General features: G+C 40.7%; 1 protein-coding gene across 3 annotated transcripts in view; it reads left to right on the top strand.

Moving 5' to 3' along the window:
• SV2B (synaptic vesicle glycoprotein 2B) overlaps window positions 1–11931 on the top strand; it is a 221325-nt gene extending 209394 nt beyond the window's left edge. For all 3 annotated transcript variants that reach the window (XM_037832971.1, XM_037832969.1, XM_037832970.1), the window contains 4 exons: window positions 1434–1567; window positions 3270–3470; window positions 7178–7337; window positions 8797–11931. In XM_037832971.1, coding sequence (XP_037688899.1) covers window positions 1434–1567; window positions 3270–3470; window positions 7178–7337; window positions 8797–8980 — 679 coding nt within the window. In that variant the 3' untranslated portion in view covers window positions 8981–11931. The remainder of the gene's footprint in view (window positions 1–1433; window positions 1568–3269; window positions 3471–7177; window positions 7338–8796) is intronic.
• The last annotated feature ends 11308 nt before the right edge of the window (window positions 11932–23239 follow it).

Below are 23239 nucleotides of genomic sequence, written 5' to 3'. Positions count from 1 at the left end.
ACGTGGTCCTGGAGTGACTTATTTGGTTGCCCTGAAGAGGAACGAAGCCCCTCCACACCCCCATGGTACTGCTATCACCACGATTCCTACTGTATTGTAATTGTCTACTGGCTTGTCAATATTTCCCATTAAACTTGAGGGCAGGGACCATGTCTTTCCTCTCTGTACTCATTGCAATAGAACAATGCTCAATAAGTGTTTGCTGAAGACTGAATATGTGAATGAATGCATGGACAAATGAATGAATGAATGAATGAGCTGGAATTTTTTGACAAATGAAGATTTACCCAAAAGCTTCCAGCCTAAAAGTTTGATCAAGCTTGGTAAATATAACCAAGAATGCTCTTAATGTCTGTGAGTGTATGCTTTTAAAGGTAATGTACTTCCTCATTAAGTTTATATAGGATTTGGAGATGTGGTTGCACCACCGCCCAAATGTGGTTGCACCACCGCCCCCTCCCCACCAATTAACTAGATTTTAAAAAATGAAAAGGTAATATGTATGCTTGGTATAAAGTGAAAACTAAGTTTACCTCATTTCTAACTCTCATTGCCCCTCCCCAGGGCCAAACATTTCTGCCAGTTTCTTGTGTAACTTTCCAGATATATTCTATGCATTTGGAAGCATACCCTTTTTACATAAATGGTCACCTGCTATGAACACTATACTACATCTTGATTTTTTCAATTAACAACATATTTTGGAGATTGTTCTGTATTAGCACGTTGAGATCTATCTTATTTACTGTAATGACTACATAGTATTATATTGTATAGAATCTGTATCTATCTAGATAGATAGTATTTCATTGCTGTTATAAACAATGTTGCAATGAATATTAATGATTGTATTTCTTTGCATGTGAGCAAGGATGTGTGTAGGATACATTCCTAGAGGTGGTATTTCTAGGTCAAAAGGAATGTGCATTTGAAGTTTTGCAAAATTACCCTCCAAAATTATTCTACCAATAGTGTATATAAAAATGTCTATTTCCCAACATCATTGTTGGGGAGACTTTTAAAAATGAAATTTTTTAGGCGGTCTTCAACTTCGTTGCTTCAAACTTCCAGGACCAGCTCAAAAATGTGCACATTTTTAATGCATCCCATAAAGCAAGATGTTTTTAATATTTTCATATTGCACTGTTTCACATTTCTATCATTCTGATGCAGAAAGTCCATGGACTGCATTTGAGAACCACAAGGCTGATGCATAATACCTGTGTATACTTAGACTAAATCCTGGCTTCCACAGTCCTGAAGCCCTTCCCCAATGATAAACAGCTAAGAAATGGGGAAATAGTTGGGTTGAAAATCATGTCCCAGCACCTTTGGGATTGCAGTTCACCTCCCTCTTTCTTCATTTTCCGTTTTGGTCTCAAGTCTCCTTTTTCCATGAATGAATCACTCAGGGGCTAATGTGTTTTCCACAGGTTCACGAAGATGTACTTTAAACATGTACTCTTTGAGGACACATTCTTTGATGAGTGCTATTTTGAAGATGTGACATCTACTGATACCTATTTCAAAAATTGCACCATTGAATCAACCATCTTTTATAACACAGGTAAGAACATGGACAGACTGGAGCTGGGTCGATTTGTAACAAGGGTTTACTAGTCTTGTGTAAGAACCAAAATGCTGAGTCATGAGCTTTAGGACTAGGTAAGTGTTCATAGATACTACTACCAAGCTCTAGGATGGAGAAATACATTCCAGCTCCAGATGTGACTCAGATTAGTTGCACAGTTTTTACCAAGACATTTGATTTATCTGTGTCTCAGTTTCATAACATGTAAAAAGGAAAACAATTCTGAGCAAATGTTCTGACTTGAATGATTCTTATGCCACACTCTTTGGTAGGAATAAAGTATGGCACTTATAAAAAACTACATTCTAGGAAGGTTGCATTTTATGCATGGAGTGCATTCTTGAAGACCTTGAATGAATTGAAACTTGCACGTTTTAAGTTTTGTGTTCCCCTAGTAATAAACAAAAAGGGAAAATCATGCCATTTCAAATTTCCATAATTCAAAATTCACACAAATTCCACCACCCCTTGTGACTTTTACTTTTCTTACCATAAATTAATAACATAGTAAGTGGAATTGATGCATAAGGAAACTAACAGGGCTTTGCCTACATTGTCTCAAGTGAGAAGTGCATTGTTATTATTGACATCTTAGAAAGAAGGAAACCAAGGCTTAAGCAATTTGCCCAAGGCCACAGCTGACAAGTGGAGAAGCTTGGATTCATTCCTTAAGTGTTTGACTCTGAAGACTGTGACATTTCCACTAAAGTGCTTGCATTATGTCCAGATCTGTGCTTTCTCCCTAGCACTGGCACCAAGGGATACTTTATGCAAGTTCATCTTTTTCCTTGATGATGTCAGCCTCAAAAGGTTCAATATCTGGTCTCCAAATAGCCCTCAGTCTCTTAATAATCCATTAGAGGATTTATCTTCCTGAATTTCTTTTTAGCCTGGACTTAAAATAATAATAATGAGTTCCATAAATTTTCTATTTGTCACTAAAAAACTGATATTGCACTTCATTTTCCTCTTCCAAGATTTAATGGTGCCTCTTCATTTGCATAATCTTTACATGGGGATTTTTGCAAAACACTTGTCATCATGAAATGTTAGCGCTGGGAGAAGCAATAGAGAAATAGAGATAATCAGATCCAATCTGCAAATTTTAACAGGTGGAGGCTCAGGATGTCATAGAGGATCAGTGGCAGAGGCAGCTCTCCAAACCCAGGTTTCCTCTCACCTATTTAGCACTCTTCCTTCTAGAACAGCCAGTCTTAGAAGGCATTAGAAGCCATGGGAACCAGATCCAAAACAAATGATTTTTACTTTAAGAATGTCAGATTCCTGTCTGGACTGCAGCATGGGTTCTAGAGTGGCCAGCTAATTCTGGACTCAACTCTTGCCTTCTGCTCCAAGGGTGGCCTTGGAGGAGTAGCTCAGTCTCTGCGGCCCTCGGGGTCAGCCTCACTGGTACAAACAGGGCTGTTATCAAACTTGAGAGATGATGCATTTACAAGTAATGTTAGTTCTGTTCCCCTTTATCTTCAGGAACAGTTCATTATGGTTCTAGAACTTTCTCTTTTCATCCATAGCTGGCCACGAGTTACCTTGATTTTGATTGCCAGAAGCTGGCATGGCCTTCCCATGGGAGGGGGCCTGATTCCATCCCTGCCTGTGCTTCTCCCCTCCCAATCCGCCCTCCACTCCACACGAACCAAGGGTTTCCTTTTCTCCTCAGACCTCTATGAGCATAAGTTCATCAATTGCCGGTTTATCAACACCACCTTTCTGGAGCAGAAGGAGGGCTGCCACATGGACTTTGAGCAAGACAATGACTTCCTGATTTACCTCGTCAGCTTCCTGGGCAGCCTTTCGGTCTTGCCTGGGAACATCATTTCTGCCCTGCTCATGGATAGAATCGGAAGGCTCAAGATGATCGGTGAGTTGTTAGGAGTTGGCACATCTGCACTCCACTGGGGTAAGAGAGTGGCTTTCAAATGTATTGAAGTGGTGGGATTTTTAATTTTTATTTTTTTTAATTAGAGAAGTTGTAGGTTTACGGAAAAATTATGTAAAAAAATACAGCATTCACATATACCCACCCCACCCCCCATTATTAACACTTTGCATTAGTGTGGTACCTTTGTTACAACTGATGAAAGAATATTATAATTATACTATTAATTTGTAGTCCATAGTTTACATTAAGGTGTATTTTTCCCCACATGCCATCCTATTATTAATACCTTGCATTCATGTGATACATTTGTTATAATTCATGAAAGAACATTTTTATAATTGTACTATTAAGTGTAATCCATCATTTACAGTAGGGCTCACTGTGATGTACAGTCCTATGTTTTATCTTTTATTTATTCTAGTAACATATATTTGACCTAAAAATTCCCCTTTTAAGCACACACACACACACACACATATATATATATAATTCAGTGCTGTTCATTACAATATTGTGCTACCATCACTACCATCCATTTCCAAATCTTTACAATCAATGTAAGTAGAAATTTTGTAAAAATTAAGCATTAACTCCCCATTCCCCATTCCCAACCCAGCCCCTGATAACCTCTCTTCCAGATTTAACTCTATGAGTTTGCTTATTCTAATTATTTCATACCAGTGATATCATACAATATTTCTCCTTTTGTGTCTGGCTTATTTCACTCAACATGATGTCTTCAAGGTTCATTCATATTGTCTCATATATCAGAACTTCATTCCTTTTTAATGCTGAATAATAGTCCATTGTATGTATATATCACATTTTGTTTATCCATTCATCACTTGATGGACACTTGGTCTGCTAGTGGAATTTGATTTTTCTGAAATAAATTCTGCATAGGAAATGAAAATTGGATCTGTTCTTGCTGAGCTTGGGGTCGTGGAGTCCATTATCTTGGATCCTGGCAGTAGAGCCAAGGAGGCTGTCTAAGAGCCCGGTGGTCCATGGAAATAGTCTGTGAACTCTGGTCCAGGGAAGGGACTCATTCATTTCATGACTAAGCAACTCTGTGACAGTCAGTTGTTCTATTAAAACTTCAGTGTCTCATAAGTTTGTTATCAGAAAATCATATAAAATACTCTTAAATGTTAGTTTGAAGGGTTTAAAGGAATCTTGCTACTTATTTTAATAGTAGAAACCACAAATAGTAATAATGCAATAATACAATAACAACAATAGTAATAACACAATGACACAATAGTAATAGCACAATATAATGATTTCCACAATTGTAATGAAAAGAGTTTGGGTTTTGGAGTTGAGCAGACCTGTGTTGGAATCCTGACACCTAAAGGCTGTTTGGCTTTGAATAGGTTATTTTACTTTTCTGGGCCTCAGTTTTCTTATCTATGAGATGAGGCTACCCATCTCAAATTAGCCAGGTTTCATGAGGATTGAACATAATGTATACAAAGCACCTTGCAGTGCTTGATGCAGGGTCTCCAAAATGGTAGCTGTATCCATGCATTTTGGGCCTCAACCCACTGATTTGCAGAAGTTTATAACAGAAACACATGCCATGTGTGGTAAACAAGAAGCAAAATGTATACCTGTGGGACCAGGGAAAAATGTGTATTGGAATATGAGTCAAGGCCAGGGCTGGAGTCAGACAACACATTAATAAATATACCATTGAGTATTTGCCCTAGGGATATAGTTGATCAGTAAAATTAATACCAAGCTTCCTAACAGCAAAGCTTAAAGGGAAACAAAATAAATCATGTAGTCATTTTGTCAGAGATGAGAAAATTGATTAGGTCTTCACTGGAAGGAAATCTTTTCCTGGTGTTTGGCTCATTTTGAATATTATTGTGATAAATAGTAGCATTAATAGTCAGAATTGTTGAGCACAGGAAATGTCTGTGATTTTGGCTTTTTCATCTTATGCTGAGTGTGGCATCATTCTCTGTTAGAGGCAGAAGGGCATGAGGGAAGAGACGGTGTCTTACTAATTCCTGAAACCCCATGCCTAGCATGCTGCCTGCCTGAGGGTTGACACTTAGAATGCTGCTGAACTGACCAGGCCATTTCACATGGGCACTTTCCTAGATTAGCTGGACACTCCAGTGGAGGACGGCATCCTGGAAGACAACTAACTGTGCCTGGGAGTCAGGTCGCCATCTCTGCCAAAGTTAGCTCTATGAGCTGATGCAAGTTCCTTTATTTCTCTGAGCTCCTGCTTCATAATTGTAAAAGTAACAACTCTGCATGCTCAAATGAGATAAGAGGTGTCAGAATAAATGTAAGACACCCCTTTTTTTTTGGTCACCAGCCCTTGAGGCCCAGGGTCTAGCAGTGAATAATCCAATCAGATCCTGGGGTCGCTGGGAATGTTCTTGGGAAGGCAGAGTCTACAGGTGGAGGGGTGGCTGCATGTGGAAATGAGAGTGGCTCGCTGCCCATGGCTGGCCGCACACCCCACAACGGTAGTGGAGGCAAAGGTCAGGCTGTGCACAGATGGCAGGCAGGGTGAGCAGAGAGTGTTCAGCTTTGTCTTCCCCACTGAAGCCCTTCTTGTCAAGGGCTTCCCAGATCAAAGTGCATCCCAGATCAAAACTGATTTCTAAAATACTAAATAAAGGGATCATCCCCCAAATTAGAAATCTAGAACTAATATGTAAAAATTCTTCATATTCTAGTCTTTTATTAATGTCTGCATTTTATTTTTGAGCTGGATTGCAAGCTCCTTAAGTGCTCAGACAGTGTCTTCATTGCCTCTCTAGCCCCAGTCTTTGGTAAAAGGCATGGCATCCAGTGGGTCAACTATGATTTCCTCAGTGCACAGTCAGTAATAGGTGCTCACTAAATATTCCATATTGTCCCCACAAGGTGAGGGTGACCTGCTTTGAAATAGCCCTATCCATGTGCTCCAGACAAACCTACCTACAGAATCTGCTGGAGCATCATTTTTCCTGTTTACTCTGCTGTGCTTTTTTTCTGGGTAGAAGTGTTTTTTGGTTAACAGTAGAGTAGATGTTTTCCTGATGAGGCTGTTATTGACTCTATCCATTTAATGAACATTTATTTATGCAGCACTGATTCTCTGCCAGGCTTTGCAGCAGGCATCAGGGATAACACAGTAATTGAGACAGACAGTACCCCTGTACATAAGGAGCAAATGGTCTGCTGGGAGAGGCAGACATAAAGTAGAAATTTCATTCAACAAACATTTATGAAGTCCTTATTATAGGCCAGCCTTTGTTCCAAGCACTTTATAAATATCAACACATATAACCCTGACAACAACCCTATGAAGTAGGTACTATTTTTGTGTAAGCGACACAAGAACGGGGGCTTTTGACCAGTACTGATGCGTCTCAAGCACCTAGAAGAGCCTCTGGCACATAATAGATCCTCAGAACACACCATCCTCTGTCCCAACACTGTCACACAGTGGCAATTTCAAAATCCTCACGGAGGCTGGCTCAGGTGACCTGGCCCACTGCAGGGGCCCTGGTCCCACGGCCTGGGCGCCACATGGGGGTTGAGCTGAGGCTCTCTCTGCATGCAGGTGGGACACGTTACCTCCCGTGAGGATGGGACATGGGGCGGGACCAGTGGGGGAGAGTCTCGTCCAAGAAACAGGCTCCATGCTGCTCTCTGCCCTTGGTCTCCCTCCGTAGGTGGCTCCATGTTAATCTCAGCAGTCTGCTGCTTCTTCCTGTTTTTCGGCAACAGCGAGTCGGCGATGATCGGCTGGCAGTGCCTGTTCTGTGGGACCAGCATCGCGGCCTGGAACGCGCTGGATGTGATCACCGTGGAGCTGTACCCCACCAACCAGAGGTCAGCCCCGCCCCGGGCCCCTCCCAGGGCGTGCTTGGACTTCTGTGGCTTTGTTCTGAGCGCTATGTAAATGTCAACACATATAACCCTAGAAACAATAAAATAATTTGGTAAGGTGGTCAGTAATAAAACTAACTTAATGATATATGGTTTTTTGAATATATGGAAAAAGCTAAAACTAAAATTAAAATCCACTCAATAAATAGTAAACAATCGTAAAATACCTAGGAGTCAAATTCATGAGAAAAATGAAACACTATGTGAAGAAAACTGTAAAGTTTATTGAGAGATATAAAAGAAGTTTTAAATCCATACCCAGAAAGATCTCATTCTTGGGTAAGAAGATTTAATCCTACGAAAATATCAAGTGATCTTCAGTTTTTCTCTAACTTTAATAGAGCCCATTTAAGAGTCAGTGGGATTTTTTTTTTTCTGGGAACTTGAAACAATTATTTTAAATTTATCAGGAAATATTGACATGTGAAAATATCCAGGAAAATTCTGGAAAAAAAAAAAAAAGACTGGAATAGGGTACCAGTCTAAAGCTACTATGTGATATAGTTATAGACAAAAATAAAAAAAGAATGGTGAGTATGGAAATACACTCACACTCTTAATGAACTTGTGGTATTAAAAAAGAAATATTTTACTTCAGTAGGGGAGAGCTAGTGTTGGAAATATTGCCTTTGTATATAGATGGAGTCAAGAAAGATGGATGGTTAATAATTGTTATCGCTGGGAAGTGGGATCAAGGAGCAATAATTAGGATCAGGTTCTGCCATGGGTGTGACAGAAACCCCAAATAACTGCTGCTTCAAGAAAGTAGACACTGTATTTTTCTTTCCCATAAAAAATCTGCAGCAGACAGTCTAGGAGCAAAAGGCCCATTCATGACATTTGTTACGGCAGATTCTCTGGAGCTGCCACTTACACTTAGATTCCTTAGTTCAAACTTCATCACATGGCCACTCTCAGCAGCAAGGGTGTCTGGGAAATGTAGTCTTACATTTGGAGAAATGATATTTAAGGACAACTAGCTACAACAGGGTTGAGGGTATTTTAGGGCATGGCACTTAAACTTTGTGCTTTGCAAAATTCTCCATTCCCTCAGTATTTCGCAATAGCATGCACTATCTGTGTACATTTTAAAAAGAGATATATTTTAAAAGGAAAACAAAGCTTGAGGGAAATATCCCCAAATGTTAATAGTGGCAGTTGCCTTTCAATGGTGAGGTTACATACACATGTCTTGCCCCTGAATCTTAATATTGTCCTGTACTTCCACATTTGACTACAATGAGCATGTGTTACTTCTACAGCAAAGAAAAAAATTCCTCCCCTCGCCTCCCCTCACTGTACCGATCCCACCCTAAAGGAAAAAAAGAGAACCCTGCTCCCCTCATCTACTGGGGTCCAGGTCATGTCTTTCAGAACGACTTACTGTCCTCTTCTTTCACAGGGCAACAGCCTTTGGCATCCTCAATGGATTATGCAAATTTGGGGCCATCCTGGGAAACACCATCTTTGCTTCTTTTGTTGGGATAACCAAAGTGGTCCCCATCCTTCTGGCTGCTTCTTCTCTGGTGGGTGGTGGCCTGATTGCCCTTCGACTGCCTGAGACTCGAGAACAGGTCCTGATGTGAGCAACCCATGGGGGAAGGAAAGGTCTGAAGAACCTGTCCAGGACACCTTAAATGCACCCACACTTCCTGTCTATTGCTGTCTAGAGGACACATTGGATAGCACAGAAGGAGAACTTGATTTTGTGACTCCTAGCTTAGGACCCATTTCCCTGTCAACATGTTTGTAACTCAGGTGACTGATTTGGGGATGCCCTGAGCCACCCTTAGAATCGTGGCGCTGTGTGGTTGGCTTTGGGTCTCCACAGCCCAAGAAGGCACTGGAAAGAAAAATAACACTCTCTAATGTGTGCACACACTAAGCAAGGTGTGTGCATGTCCCCCAGTGAAGGACAAGGACCTCTTTGTATTTCAAAATGATGTTGAAGGTGAGAAACATGCAAGCTCCTCCACAGAGCTCCTCAGAGCCCAATGACCTGACAAACTGACTTGACTGGATGTTGGATTCATCATGTGAACATAGTGGTTGGAGTGTAGGATACATATATTTTTGCATTTGAAAGTATCATCTATCATAGTTTCCCTTTGAAAATCAGCACGTTAGCATTGACGATACTCTGATAAAGAAAACCAAATATTTGAGCAATCTCCATAGAGGCCGACTTTCTCCTCCAAGTGACCTAAGCTTTCCATGATGATTGGATGGTAAATTTTAGAATGATATTTATTCCTGTTTTGCTCTATCAAAGAAACTTAATGGGGTAGGTATTCTGTGAACTAAATTTGCATACAACTATATTTTGGATTTCATTTCTAGAAATGGTAACTGCAAACATGTCCCAGCGTGTTAGCCATATTTTGGGAGGACTTGGTCTTTGAGGTCTCAGGAAACTCGGCGTCATCAAAGGAAATGCAAGCACAACTTCTTATAGCCATTTAATTTGCTGTCGGGAGGAGACATTTAGCAAACTCGTGTTGTACAGTTCATTTAATCCACTTTTTTCCTGTAGGTGGAGTAGTTATTTTTCTCTCGTACACAGATCACTTGTGAAACTCAAGTTCACTGTCTTCAATACTGGCATTTGACTTTGCTACAAAAACAATACAAGCTGTGTGTGGTGGCCGTGAGTGCTCTCTTTGTTGGCGAGAACAAAACACTGTGGACAACGTGGGGGATGGAGGGAGCGGGGGGAGGGGGTAAAGCACAGCCAGAGTTCTTCAATATGTAAAGTCTTTCTATTTGTTCTAAAACACAATCCACATTTGTGATAACTGGTCAGGTCCAATGGGAAAGCTATACTCGGTGTCCCAGGTTCCAGGCTTTTGCAATAGATGCCGTTGGCAGGGGAAGTAGGGAGTCCCATGGATGTCAAATTTGTTTTCCTTCAGTGCTCCAAGAGAACTCTTTCCTGAGAACCCAGCTGGAATATGAACGGGTTTGGGGTGGGATGGAGGGAAGAATTATCTAGGACAGACTGCCCTGGCAAGGGCCAGCAATTGATTGAAATCTTGACTGCATAGAACTGTCTTGCAATGGGAGGGACAGTGGGGTATGAGCTCCTGCCCCTGGAGGTGACCTTGCCGTGGACAGGTGAACCCTGGTCTGCAGTGACTAGTCCTCTGAGTTGATTTGCAGTGCTCTCAATGGCTGTAAAGTGCCATATCTTCCCTACCGGAAATCTCCAGACATTTCAATTAGAATGATCAGGGCTGTGTCGAGTGTTTTCTCTGTTTTGGAGAAACACTTAGGTCCTGTGATAGCTTCGACCACCTCTCTGTTTTTCTCTTGAGTAACAGGTTGGGGGGAAGAGTAAATTTATGAGAACTCTCCACTCTCAATATGAGATCCGTTTTAATGGTTGAAATGTTTACTTTGCTTCCCTAGTCCCCCATTGCTTCATTCACCTTTTCTTTTGTTTCTGTTTTTTCTTGAACAGGGAAGAGAGACACATAAACTCTGATTTATTGATTTGAAACTCTGATTCTTTCTGATTTCCTATATATAAAAATATGTTTATATATCTATATGAAATGCTGTGTAATAATATCTCTCCCAGTGTTTTATAGGAGTTACCTAACATAAATGCTGTGTTGATAATAAGAGGCCTGATGTAATATAATTGTAATATACTTGCCATTTTCTTGTGATAGGATATACATTGACTAGCTTCATAAAAGAGAATTGTGTAAACCTAGGATTACTGTATCTCTTACAGCATTATTCTTCAGTGGGATAATACAATCCAGTGAGTAACTATGACTTAGACAATTTGTAAGTCAGTTAGAGTTTGCATTTCTAGTTAAGATGGATCTTGTAAATCCAAAATTTGATGAAGTTTTGAGTGTTGGGAGTGGCTCCAATAATTTGGGGATTAACCCCATTTGGTTTCCAAGCTCTAACTTCTGCATTATCTTTATGACTCCTTAAACCAACCATCTAAAAAACCAAAGGCAATTCCCATCTCATCCATCATACAGGCCCTTGTAAAGGATGCAGTTGTCCTCTGCAGCCTTCCGCTGTGAAGGATTAACTGGCAATGGTGCCTGGCCACTGCTTAAACGCTATTGCTCCTGCTGAGATAAATGCTTCTTTAAAAATAGTCTCTGTGGCAGGTTCTCGGGCGGGGGGAATGATGTACCGCACTCCTGGCCGTCCAGTTCTTTTTCATTTCATGTTCCACCCTAAGAAACTCCTGATGGCATCCCTGGAGGGTTAAAGGGATAAGGTTCTACTTTGTTGAGCAAATCTGTTCACAGTTCATGATGTATTTTATGATGCTCAGTTGGGGAGTAGTCGCTTTTAATGGTCTCAACTGTATTGTGTCATCTCTGATGCTGAATTTTGATCTTTTGTTTTATTGAAAATGATCAGTGAAAGGAGTGTGCCTATGTGTGACGTTTATAGCACATTAGCCTGAGATCATGTACAAAATAACCCCATTCCCATGCTTCCTTGTACCTTGTGTTAGCTCATTAATAATAATAATAAACAACCTTAAACAAACCTTTAAGAACTGGGGCCAGAGATTATTTTCATACGCTAAGGACTCATCGGTCTTCCTACATTCAGTGAATTAGCTTAGAGGAACTGAAGGAATCATTTCTTTCAACTTTCTTGTTTTGCATATTGGGATGCTAAGAGGTTAAATGATGGGTCCAAGTCCACATGTTGTGCCGGGAGTGGGTTACAAGGCCAAGCATGATGCTCTCTCTACAATCCTGGACTAATTCCTCAGCCACTGATGCCCTAGTACAGACCCTTCGATAGGGTCTTTGGGGAATGGGACATTGTGAAAATACTTCACCACACCTCGAAGCTGCAAGTTGAAAATTCACTTTGTTATTTTACCCAGAGTGGAAGGATGAGTCTAAATATGAAAGTATTCATATTTATTCATCCATTTAGTTATTCAGTCATTCATTCAACAAATCCTTACTGAGCCCCTACTTTGTGCCAGTCTCTGTGCTAAGCCCTGGAATGTGGTGGTGACACAAGGGGTCCTAGTTCCTGCCTTCATGGGGGATAGACACTCTTCCACCTGGGAGTTGATGATCTCCATTCTGGCTGTTTCCACATGGTGATGATTTTTGTAGACACAGATATGTTTGTGGCACTTTTAATTCATTGGGCCTTACAGTAGTACTTTCTGATCCTAAATGTTTTTCCCTACCTATGGATGCACAGAGGGTGATAAAGATGTGGTTAGATGTGAATCTGATCTGCTGGCAGTCAGCAAGACCTTGGCTCAGAAATGTTTCTTCAAAAGGGGGAAATGCTTTAGATAAGAGAAAGGCAGAGCACGATAAATCCCTCCACATAGAACTTATTCAATTTGGGTTTACCTAGTGGCTATCGTGTACCTGGAGCCTTGCTTGGTTGCTACCTCTACATGCTGCCCTCCAGTGCTGTCCAAAAACTCTGTGCTATTGTGGATAGCTCTGTAATGTTTAGGCACAGCCCTAAAAACAATTCGGAAATAAATCACACAGACAGAGCCTTTGCATTGGAGGTGTGCTTAATTTGCAGAGGTCTGGTGGGGGAATTTATATGCATGGCTTTTGTGGCAGCAGTGAGTTTTCTGTAAAGATTAATGATGAAATGAAACAGAGAATAGAGCTACCCACCAAGGTTAAATGGAGAAATAAAAGTTGCTGTAGTCATTGCTAATTACAGAATGAGCAGGGCATTTATTTAGCAGGGACCTCAATACAACTTGCACAGAATTTCAAACCGTGAGCTGGGGGTAAGGTGCCTCTGACATCTCACCTTACAAACACACATTTAGCTCTCTATTCACCTTTGGCTCTGTTGGTTTAAAATATTTTAAAATTTCCAGAACCATAATTGTATTAATTTAGAAAGCAAAGCTTTTTTGGGAGCTGTTCTCCACTAGAGTTAATATGTTTGCCACATTTGATCATTTCGCCAGGTAGGGAGTTTTATTTAATCACAGTTGCTGTCCCTCAGGAGAGAGAGCCATTCAAAAAAGACTTCCTTTCTTCCACTTCTTACATACAGTATAATCTCAGTAATTCAGATTTCTCCAAGTCAGAATTTGTGATAGTTTCAATAGGACTTTTCAGTAGGATTTTCCAGGAAATTTAGACTTTGGACTATATATATCACAAAAGAACTGCTTGAAAATATTTGGGGAAACAACTGGTAAGCAATTGATGAACAAATTAAAATGACGCTTTACTTTAAAATATTTCTCCCCCAAAATTGCAAAGTAAATTCTGTCAACTTAAAAAGTATTTGTAAGTGATAAAATTATACCTTTTTAAAATGTATAAACTAATTTACTGGTATTTGTACCCATGGTTTTAAGAAGGGTAAGTTTCAGAAACCTATATTGTACATATTTTTACAGTGAAAATATCAAGATGTAAACTATAGATTTTCAGTCAGAATATTAGCAGTGTGTTGCTGAAAGGAGTTCTAGTCTTAGGCTTGAGAAAATTCAGGCAGTAAAAGGGTATTATACATGGTCGTGTATCCAGCAGGTTTAGTAGATGATTTTGAAAATTAGCTCAACTTTTAAAAATTGCATTTTGAGGAGACAGATGTCAAAGAAAAAATTTGCACTGGATAATGTGAAACAGTTAAGGATGACTTTATTCAAAGCCATAGGCAACAGAGAGAGAGAAGAGAGAGACCAGAAGGCTATTGTGATAGAGAGGGAGGGAGACCAGGAGGCTGTCACAATAGGGAGAGAGAGAGAGCCCAGCTTCCCTGGAGCAGAGGGCAGGAGAGTTCTTTAGGACTGAAAGGAGCTAATGGAAGAGTACTGGAGGGTGTGTCATTAGGCGGTGTTATCTCCTGAGTTCACTGCCCGTGCCAGGGAGAACACGTTCTGTCTGGGTTCTGTAAGGGTCAGGGTGTGAGAGGTTAGGGACTTAGAGTCAGGAAGAAGTCTGTCCAAAGTTTAGTCACTCTAAGTTAAGGCAATTTTGTATAGTAATACAATGGGTGGGGGATTTCTTAACCTGTACTGTTTTCCAGGATCACCAGGGTTCAGGTAAAATTCAGCGTTGTCAACGAGAAAAGCTGTATACATGTATGTCATATAAAAATAGAAAAGAAACCCTATAGTATATGGATGTGGAAACTATTCTATTTAATATACATGCCATGAATTAATTTTCATTCAGGCTATTTTCACAGAAGGGATAAATCTAAAAGATATTTAGTTAGTAAAATTTTAATATTATTTAAAATATAAAAGTTTGAAATATTTACCAAGTAATTAAACACAGATGTGCCAATTTTGCTACATTTTAAGTGGGTTAAGCATGACAATGCCTGATCTGTGTACTTCAGGTTTCAAGGACGGAGGAAATATTTAAGGTCGTTTTTCTGCATGTGATTTGGTCCCAGCCCTAACAGAGTAAATGAGTGCCTATCTTGGTTATTACTCCTCTGTTCTTGATGTGATGGTTAAGTAGATAAAACAGACTGAGGTATTAGGAAGGACTTTTCCTAAAGCTTGATGGTCCATCTTCCCATAGTGATTCATGCTAATGAATCTTTGATTTTTTTCATCTTCTATTCTGCAGTAGGAATGTAGACTCGGAAAGCCCAAGCTAAACCTTTGGGCTTCCATGAGCAAGGCTGGGAGATTAAGAGGGTTCATTCTTTCTGGTCAAGAGGCAGAAATAGAAACATGCCGTCTTTGGGAAGAGGTGAAAACTATCCAGAGAAAGGTGACTATTCCTGGTCTTCTGCAAATATTTGGCCAGTGGTTGTGCTACATTCTTACAGCAACTGCTGCAAAAGTGGCTGCCTCAGTCCTTTGACCAGATGGGACACTTCTTCTAGCTTTTCAAATGTGAGCTGTTGAGTAGTTACGTCTGCAAAGGCAATGTGCTCCTGGAATGATGGCATTACAAACAAGGTTGGTATAGACAGTCTCTCCAGGTAGCTGTTTGTGGTCTGTGAAGTATTCTAAGTTCTGTAAAGAATACTTTGTAGGTATAGAAGGCATTTGTAATAATATTGCTGTTGATGAAATGTGCTTGCACACACAGCTGGGGGAAGAAGATGTTTCTTTGGAAGCCTGCCATCTTTCTATAAAGCACCTTCAATTTGGGACAACTGAAATGGGAAAATTTGTGTTGTATATATGTTAACACAGTAATTTATTTTAAAAAAAAAGACAGTTATTTTTTATAGTCCTGTGTCACACTGAGCACTTCTGTGGCCCCAGGGCCAGAAGGAGGACACAGAGTCACATGCTGTGAACCATGAAAAGGAAGTCTACAGGGCAAAGGGACTCATTACCCAGTTTACAGCGACTTGACACCTGGCTGGATAGACCTTTACCATAGATGCATCTAGAGCAATATTCAGGTTGGTCTGCAAATCATACCATATAAAGCGAAAGCATCTACTGAATGATTAAACTGATGCTCCAAGTGTGAACTGACCAAAGTCATTTGGTTTCTCTTCACATAGTTTCCCTCTTTCTTTAACTGTTTTGCCTTCTGAGTTTCCCCACAAAGTGGAATCACTCTGATGACCTATGTTCTTTGTTCTTTGGTATATTACAGTGGTAGAAAAACTCGCTTTGGTGATTGGTTAATAAATGTTTAATCTTTATTACTTTAAATCTGGAGATATTAGCAAACATTGAAAATTTACTACAGTGCCAGGGATGGTGCTGAAGACTTTTAAAGTCTAACTCCTTTAATCCTCATAATAACCTAATGACGTAAGTGTTATTTTCATCCCTTTAGAAATGGGGAAACTAAAATATAGAAAGGTAAAATAACTTGCTGAAGCCCAGACAGCTATTAAGAGGTGGAAGCAAGGTCTGAGCCCACATCAGTTGACATATAATCTATAATAAACACCCCACTGTACTTCCTCCCAAAGAACCTTGGGTGTATATTAATCATTTTCTGCAGATGTTTCCGGGCCACTAGGCCAATATTAACCAAATTAGATGCCATCTTAAGTACACAGGGTTCCACAAGACTGCAACCTAATGAACCCTACTATTTTCCTATGCATTATGACCAAAATAATGTTTGGTACATAGTAGGTGTCAATAAGTGATGAATGGACAGATAAATAAACACACTGGTTCATTGTCGGGGAGCAAAGTGTATATTTAAAATAGTTGATCACTTAATTGATACAGGCACTGACCAAACACTGCAGCCATAGCTCTAGATCAGGGTCTCAGAGGCCCCTGCTTTGCCAAGGATAAAGGCTTTAGTTACTGGTTGATGGAGAGGTCTAGGGGGTCTCGGAGAAGGGTCTGGTTCTGGGGTAGTGTCCAAGATACTCAGGGGCTTAGAGGAGATCAGTTTTGCCTACTGGCATGGAAGCATTACGATATTTTAACAAGTGTAAAAGTACTGGCGTGAACTAATTGAATATCAACCTTGGGAATAACAACTTGTTGACCCCAGTGCAGTTTCCTCTTAGTGGTTTTTCTTAGCTACCTACCAATGAGGCATATCACTGAAAAACAAACTGGATTTACAGTCTCCCATATGTACTTTTACTTTAGTCTTATAACAACACTAGAGGGCAGTAGTTACTTGGAAGATGTAAACCAGGCTTATACTTCACCGTTGGTTAGCCCTCATTCCCCCTCTCTGTCAAGTGGAATGACGGCAGCTTTTGCGAAATGCTGAATATTTCCCTCTATTCTTAAGGATGCATCGAATATGGAGATGATTCTAGCAGACATATGCTTGAAGGCCTGGGATGTCCCTCCACAGTTTGTAATATACCCGGGCCCAAAGTAGAGGGAATTTCTTAATCTACTTTGGGAGATTGTCCACATTCAGATTTATCAAGTATTTATTAAATGCCTATATGAAAAAAACCTAGCACCATCCCAGCAGACAGCTGGCATTTAGTCCATGCGTACTGAACCAATGCTTCAACATTTATAGTTGCTGGGTAATTTCATATAGGCAAAAACCTATGGGCGCGCCTGGGATTTTGTGACAATAAAGTGTTATAAATAAGTGAGTGGTGGTCGGTTTATCTGTTCATAATGTATCTACTCAAAAATGGAACTACTCTACATGAGAGGCAGCTCCTGACATTATCTGTATTTAAAAATAGGTAGCCACTGCCCTGACTGAGCCCATGGGAGAAAAGCTTTTCTGCAAGACTGCTCCGTATAAAGGTAGTTAAATAATTAGGAAAAGCTCAGTTTAGGAGCCTGGAGGTTCATGGCTCCGCCCCTAGCTTTTTGTGGGGTCTAGGGAAATGCTGTGAGATCTTGGGCTGGTTGCTTAACCTCAATTTCCTCATCTTTAAAATGGTTTTCTAAATGGTAGAAAAAAATGCCTTCAAGCTCCCTCCAAGTTTTGACTTTCTATAGTAACACGAACAATATCCATTAGGGAATGCAGACAAAGCAAAACGCAGAAATAGAATTTCCTGTGTTTGAGTCTTGGTAGGATACGAGAAAGACAATGCATGCGATGTTAGTTATGTTTCATTCTGAGACACTTGAAAAACCCAATAAAATGCGCCAACAGGATGTATTTTGCTTATTCCTGCAGGATATATTTTGCTTCTTCCTTACCAATGGCTTCCGCTGAGTGAGAAAGCAGCAGGTGATCTGTAAGTGTAATAGGGAGGGGAATTTGGGCTTGGGGCTAACAAAGAAAAAAGAAAAACTCAGGATCCACAGAGAAAATGAAGTTTTGTTTTATAATAAACTCAGTTCTTGTCTGAAATACCAACAAACAGCATTAGGAAACTTCATTTAGCCACATCAGACAGAAATCAGAGGGGCCAGGAAGCAGCTTGCTGTGGCAGAGAGAGAGAGAGTGGGTTGTGCCATCAGGAAGACCCAGGTTCAAATCTTTATTCTATCATCTATTTGATGGGTACACTTGGGCAAGCCAGGGACCTCTCTGAGCCTCCTTGCTCTCATCTGATGTCCATAACTGTTAGTTGTTTTCCCCTCTTTGCCTTTTCTTGAAACTGCTAAGGAAAAAAAGTATATTGTGTTTCATCCATTCAGTAAAAATAATTCTCCCTATAGCCAAATGTATAGAAATCATACCAGCCAGTGTAGTGGAAGAAGGAACCATGACATTTTAGAATGTTCCACTGCTGAAGATGAGAATGCAGAGATAGGAGATCATACAAGACAGATGGGGGAGGTGGCAGTCTGAACTGTATCTGAGTGTGAGTCCTGGCGTGTTTCAGACACTACATCTTCTTGGTATTAGTTTGCATGGCAGAATTCTTCTTGGCTGGAGAAGAATAGAAACCAGATGTGTGCACAATGCCTGGGGGAAAGGAGGGAGGGGAAGACAATGTTGTCTCAGAGACCAGTCACTGGACAGCTGCTGGACTTGCACTGGAGCACTGTGGAGAGGAGGCTGTAGGCAGGCTGATGGATGGGGCTGCCTTCATGAGGAACCATGAAAGGCAGTAGCCTTAGCAGTGATGATGGTGGGGAAATACCACCTTCATGGGGCTCTGTGAGGGTACTGAACATCAATGTGAAGAACAAAAGCAGGAAACATTTTTGTGCACATGTGTGATGCCCCTTGAGGCCTTACAGAAATAACCAGGTGAAACTCTTACTGGGATGGTGTTCTGATTTTGCTAATGCTGCCATTTTGCAAAACACCAGAAATGGATTGGCTTTTATATAGGGGGTTTATTTGGTTACAAAGTTACAGACTTAAGGCCATAAGATGTCCAAGATAAGGCATCAACAATAGGGTACCTTCACTGAAGGATGGCCAATGGCATCTGGAAAACCTCTGTTAGCTGGGAAGGCACATGGCTGTGTCTGCTTGCTCCCAGGTTGTGTTTCAAAGTGGCATTGTCTAAAATGTCGGCATCAGCTTTCAATGGCCATCTTCAAAATGTCTCTGTAAGCTGCAGTAGCAAGCTCCTTCTGTCTGAGCTCTTATATAGGGCTCTAGTAAACTAATCAAGGCCCACGCTGAATAGATGGGGGCCACATCTCCATGGAAATTATCTAATCAGAGTTATCACCTACAGTTAGATGGATCACATGTCCATGCAAACAACCTAATCCAAAGGTTCCAACCTAATCAACACTAATACTCCTGCCTCCACAAGATTGCGTCAAAGAACATGGCTTTTTCTGGGGGACATAATATATACAAACTGGTACAGATGGGAAATCCTGTATTACAGCCTAGAGAAAACCCTAAGAAACATTGGTCATTACTGTAAATTTGACCCAGCATATAAGAAACATAGAAATGTATAAGAAAAGTTGAAATGTAGACCATGTATCATATAAAGAATGATTGAAGAAACTTGAAATTCCTTCCAAGGAAAAGAGATGTGGGAAGACTGGGTGAAGTTTTGCAGAAATTATGCCTCTTCCATAATTCTGGTGTTAAGGTCTCATTGAGTCTGAATGTAATGCCTGTGACACCAGTGAGGGCTTTAACGTCACATGTCTTCATGCCTTTATCATTACATATTTACTTTTTTTGTTCTGCCTCATATTAAAGAATTTCATTAAAGGAATTTCAGCAAGTGAAATAATAGACTATCCATAATTTACATAACCTTGCTTAAAAATCAATATTGTATTTGCATCAAGTTCTCAGATCTAATTTACGCTACATATAGGATTTTACCTAAGGAAGTCTAGCCTAAAGGAAAGAGGCTAAAGCAAAGAGAGTGAGAATGAATCAGATGATCTAGACAGAAGAGCACAGAAGGTGAGGGGGAGGCTAGGATCTGGAACCCAGCCAGGTCAGAAGGGGACAGCAGATGGTACACATAGAAGCAAAGAAGAGCCATAATGATAAATTCTCAGAACACAGGAGAGTGTGTTCAGAGATCCTCATTCCTCCAACAGGGGAAACTGGTATGGTGCCAAATCTTAGACCATGGACTTGGGTTAGCATTTTGTCATTCCAGCAGGTCACAGGGAGACTTGAGGATGCAGGCAGAGTTTCAGATGGATTTAAACCAACACAAATCAACTTCTGGAGATGATTCTAGCAAAGGAAATGGGAGATTGCATCCCTGGTCAGAAACAGTTAGGTCTCTACTATTACACCTCCTAAGGAGCAATTGTAAATTCCAGGACAGTGTCTACCCACCCTCTGCCCTAACTGTCAATTTCCCTTCTGGTGGGTGTCTTGGATACCTCCTATGCACCACTTCACATCCTCTTGGCCTCACTTCTTACTTCAGTTGCTGCTGCAGCAACCAAACCACTCAGGCTTTAACAATTTTCCTGAGGGTGACTGGACAGCATCTTATTTCAGGTCTGAGATGTGAACCTCTTGGTTCCTGCCTTGCGGCTTCTTTGACACTGCAGCATGGGATGTCCACGGAGCTGCTCAGCACTCAACAAAAGTCCAACTTCAGAGTGGAGCGGAGTTAAAGCCCCACAGGGGTAACCCGTGACCAACAGGGGACAAGAGCTGATGGGTAAATGCTTTCCCCTTTCTGGTACCCTGGGCAGATGACTCAAAGACATGTTTCATCACCTCTCATATGATTCCATGGGCTCAAGTAGACAGTCTCCCAGTGGGGGTCAATTACATAATACAAATGCACCCTTGTGTTGGCTCTCCTCCCTTTCCTTCCCTTCTCACTCTTCCTGTCCCTCATTCCTGCTCCCTGGAGTCACCCTCCCAATAAACTACTTTCACATAAGCCTTTATCTCAGGTTCTATTTCAGGATAAACTAAGCTAGGAAAATGATAGACTGAGAGTGAAAAGAGACAGGGAATCCCACACCTGGGGGACTTCTTGAACTTACCACATCCCTAAAGGAGTAGGAACAGGAAGGGTGCTGACAACCAATAGTGATGACACTAGCTTTTCCTCTTTCTTTGCCTGGAGGCATGGAAAATGGCTGGAGCAGGTATCCATCAAGGATGGCCCTTTTTTTCAAGACAAGTACCTATGCTATTCAAAGATCATTTGATCTAAAGCACAGGCTTTGGGAGTGAAAATCCCACTCACTCCTCCAGACTAGACACTTCCAGCTCCTTCAGGGCTAAGTTTTAGAATGTGGCTTATGGATCTGCTCATTGACTAGGTATTTAGCCCTGGATGCCTCTCTATTTATCAGTGTTCACCTGAAATCATTTTCCTGTGAACCACGCACCTCTCCCCAGGTGTGGCCTGATAGCACAAATCCAGGGGAATGCCTGCCTCCAGTGGTTGGGATTCAATTCTTGGTCAAATAATTGGGGCCTAGATTGTAGAATGCAGGTCTTTGCTTTCAGGAAATTCAATTACAGTGTTGGAAGCACTAATTACCTGCCTTAAAAACCAACATTATTAGCTAAGAATAATTATTACCACAAGGAAAGTGAAAACAATCAGGAAGGAACACTTATTTAAAGCCACCTTTAATTTCAACTTCTCTCCTAGCAGAAAGGGGAATGTAAGAATTCCCCATTCTCCTCTCTGTTAAAAAGGAAGTCCTCAACTACAAGCAATCTTACACTAAATCCCATTTATTTTTATTTTTATTTATTTTTTTTACCTTTGGTGTGAAGAGTAATTGGACACAGTGATAGAAACACAACATACGGAGGCTCATACAACTTTGGTATTTGTTATTTTAAGCTCATTTTCAAGATATAAATGATTTTTTGCATTTGAGTGAGCTGTGGTTGGTGGGTAAACTTTGTGAACTGTGTGTGTAGGGTGCATGGTGATGCTCTGTGGTTTTGTAATTATGCTACAAAACTCCACTAGCACTTTGAACAGCCTAAGGGCAAAAGAGGGATTAGAAAAGTCATTCAAATGAAATCGGGGATGTGGGGAGGTTTACAAATTCCTAAATTGGAAAACTGTATTTCCTTAAATACTTCTACCATCTGGCCACATTCTCTTTTAAGATTCTGTACCCCGGATGCATTTTTGTCATACAAAGCAGAGTTATCTTTAGTAATACAACTTTAAGGGAACAATGACTAAATCTAATAATTTTAAGGAAACCTGGGAATTTGCTATACAGTGATGTTTGATTTCTCTGGCATTACTGGGGGCCTGTGCCACATAATAAAATATCTGCTTAATGGGAGCTTCCTTGTTGAACTTGAGCGGATGAGCTGGATAGCTAAAGATCCTCTTTCCTGAGCTCCTTTAATCTGTCTTTAAGATGGGACCTGCCCTATCTCTTCTGGGCCTGCCTGGGCCTGGGAGCATGCCAAAGCTTTGGAGCAAGATAAAGAAAAAAGATGAAATGAAGGGTAACCCTGACCATTCTAAATCTCCTTGTTTTATCTTATTTTTCTATTTATGTTTTTTTTTTTAACTTTTAATTAAAGTATAAAATGCATGCAAGAAAGTGCACAAGTCATATGTGTGCAATTCAATAATCTTGCACAAGTGGTCACACCTGGGTACCGTGAGCCCAGCTCAAGATGGATCTAGGTCAAGATCAAGCCCAGCCCAGATCAAGATGGAGCACCCCATGTGGTCCCTCCCACTTCCAATCCCCAACCAAAGTATCCATTTTCCTAATCAGGGATCAGTTTTGACTGTTTTGATATATTTTATATAAATATATGTGTATATATATATATATTCATACCGTAAGTGGTAGATTGAATTATGTATCCCAATTTCGACAAATTCTTAATCCTAATCCACACTCTTGTGGGTGTGAACCCATTGTAAATAGGACCCCTTGGAGATGCTATTTTTAGCTAAGGTGTGGCCCAACTAAGTGAGGTTGGGTCTTAATCAGAATTACTGGAAGCCTTTTAAAAAGAAAGAAGCCGGAAGCCAGAGGCAGAGAAAGCACCAGGGAGGAGTCAGAAGCTGGAAGTCAGCAGGAACCAGAAAGAGAAAGGAGAGGACCTCACCATGCCAAT

Source organism: Choloepus didactylus, chromosome 4 (assembly GCF_015220235.1).
Source record: "Choloepus didactylus isolate mChoDid1 chromosome 4, mChoDid1.pri, whole genome shotgun sequence".
Taxonomy (NCBI): Eukaryota; Metazoa; Chordata; class Mammalia; order Pilosa; family Megalonychidae; genus Choloepus; species Choloepus didactylus.
The sequence above is the reverse complement of the archived record's forward strand: the minus strand, read 5'-3'. Positions and strand labels throughout refer to the sequence as shown.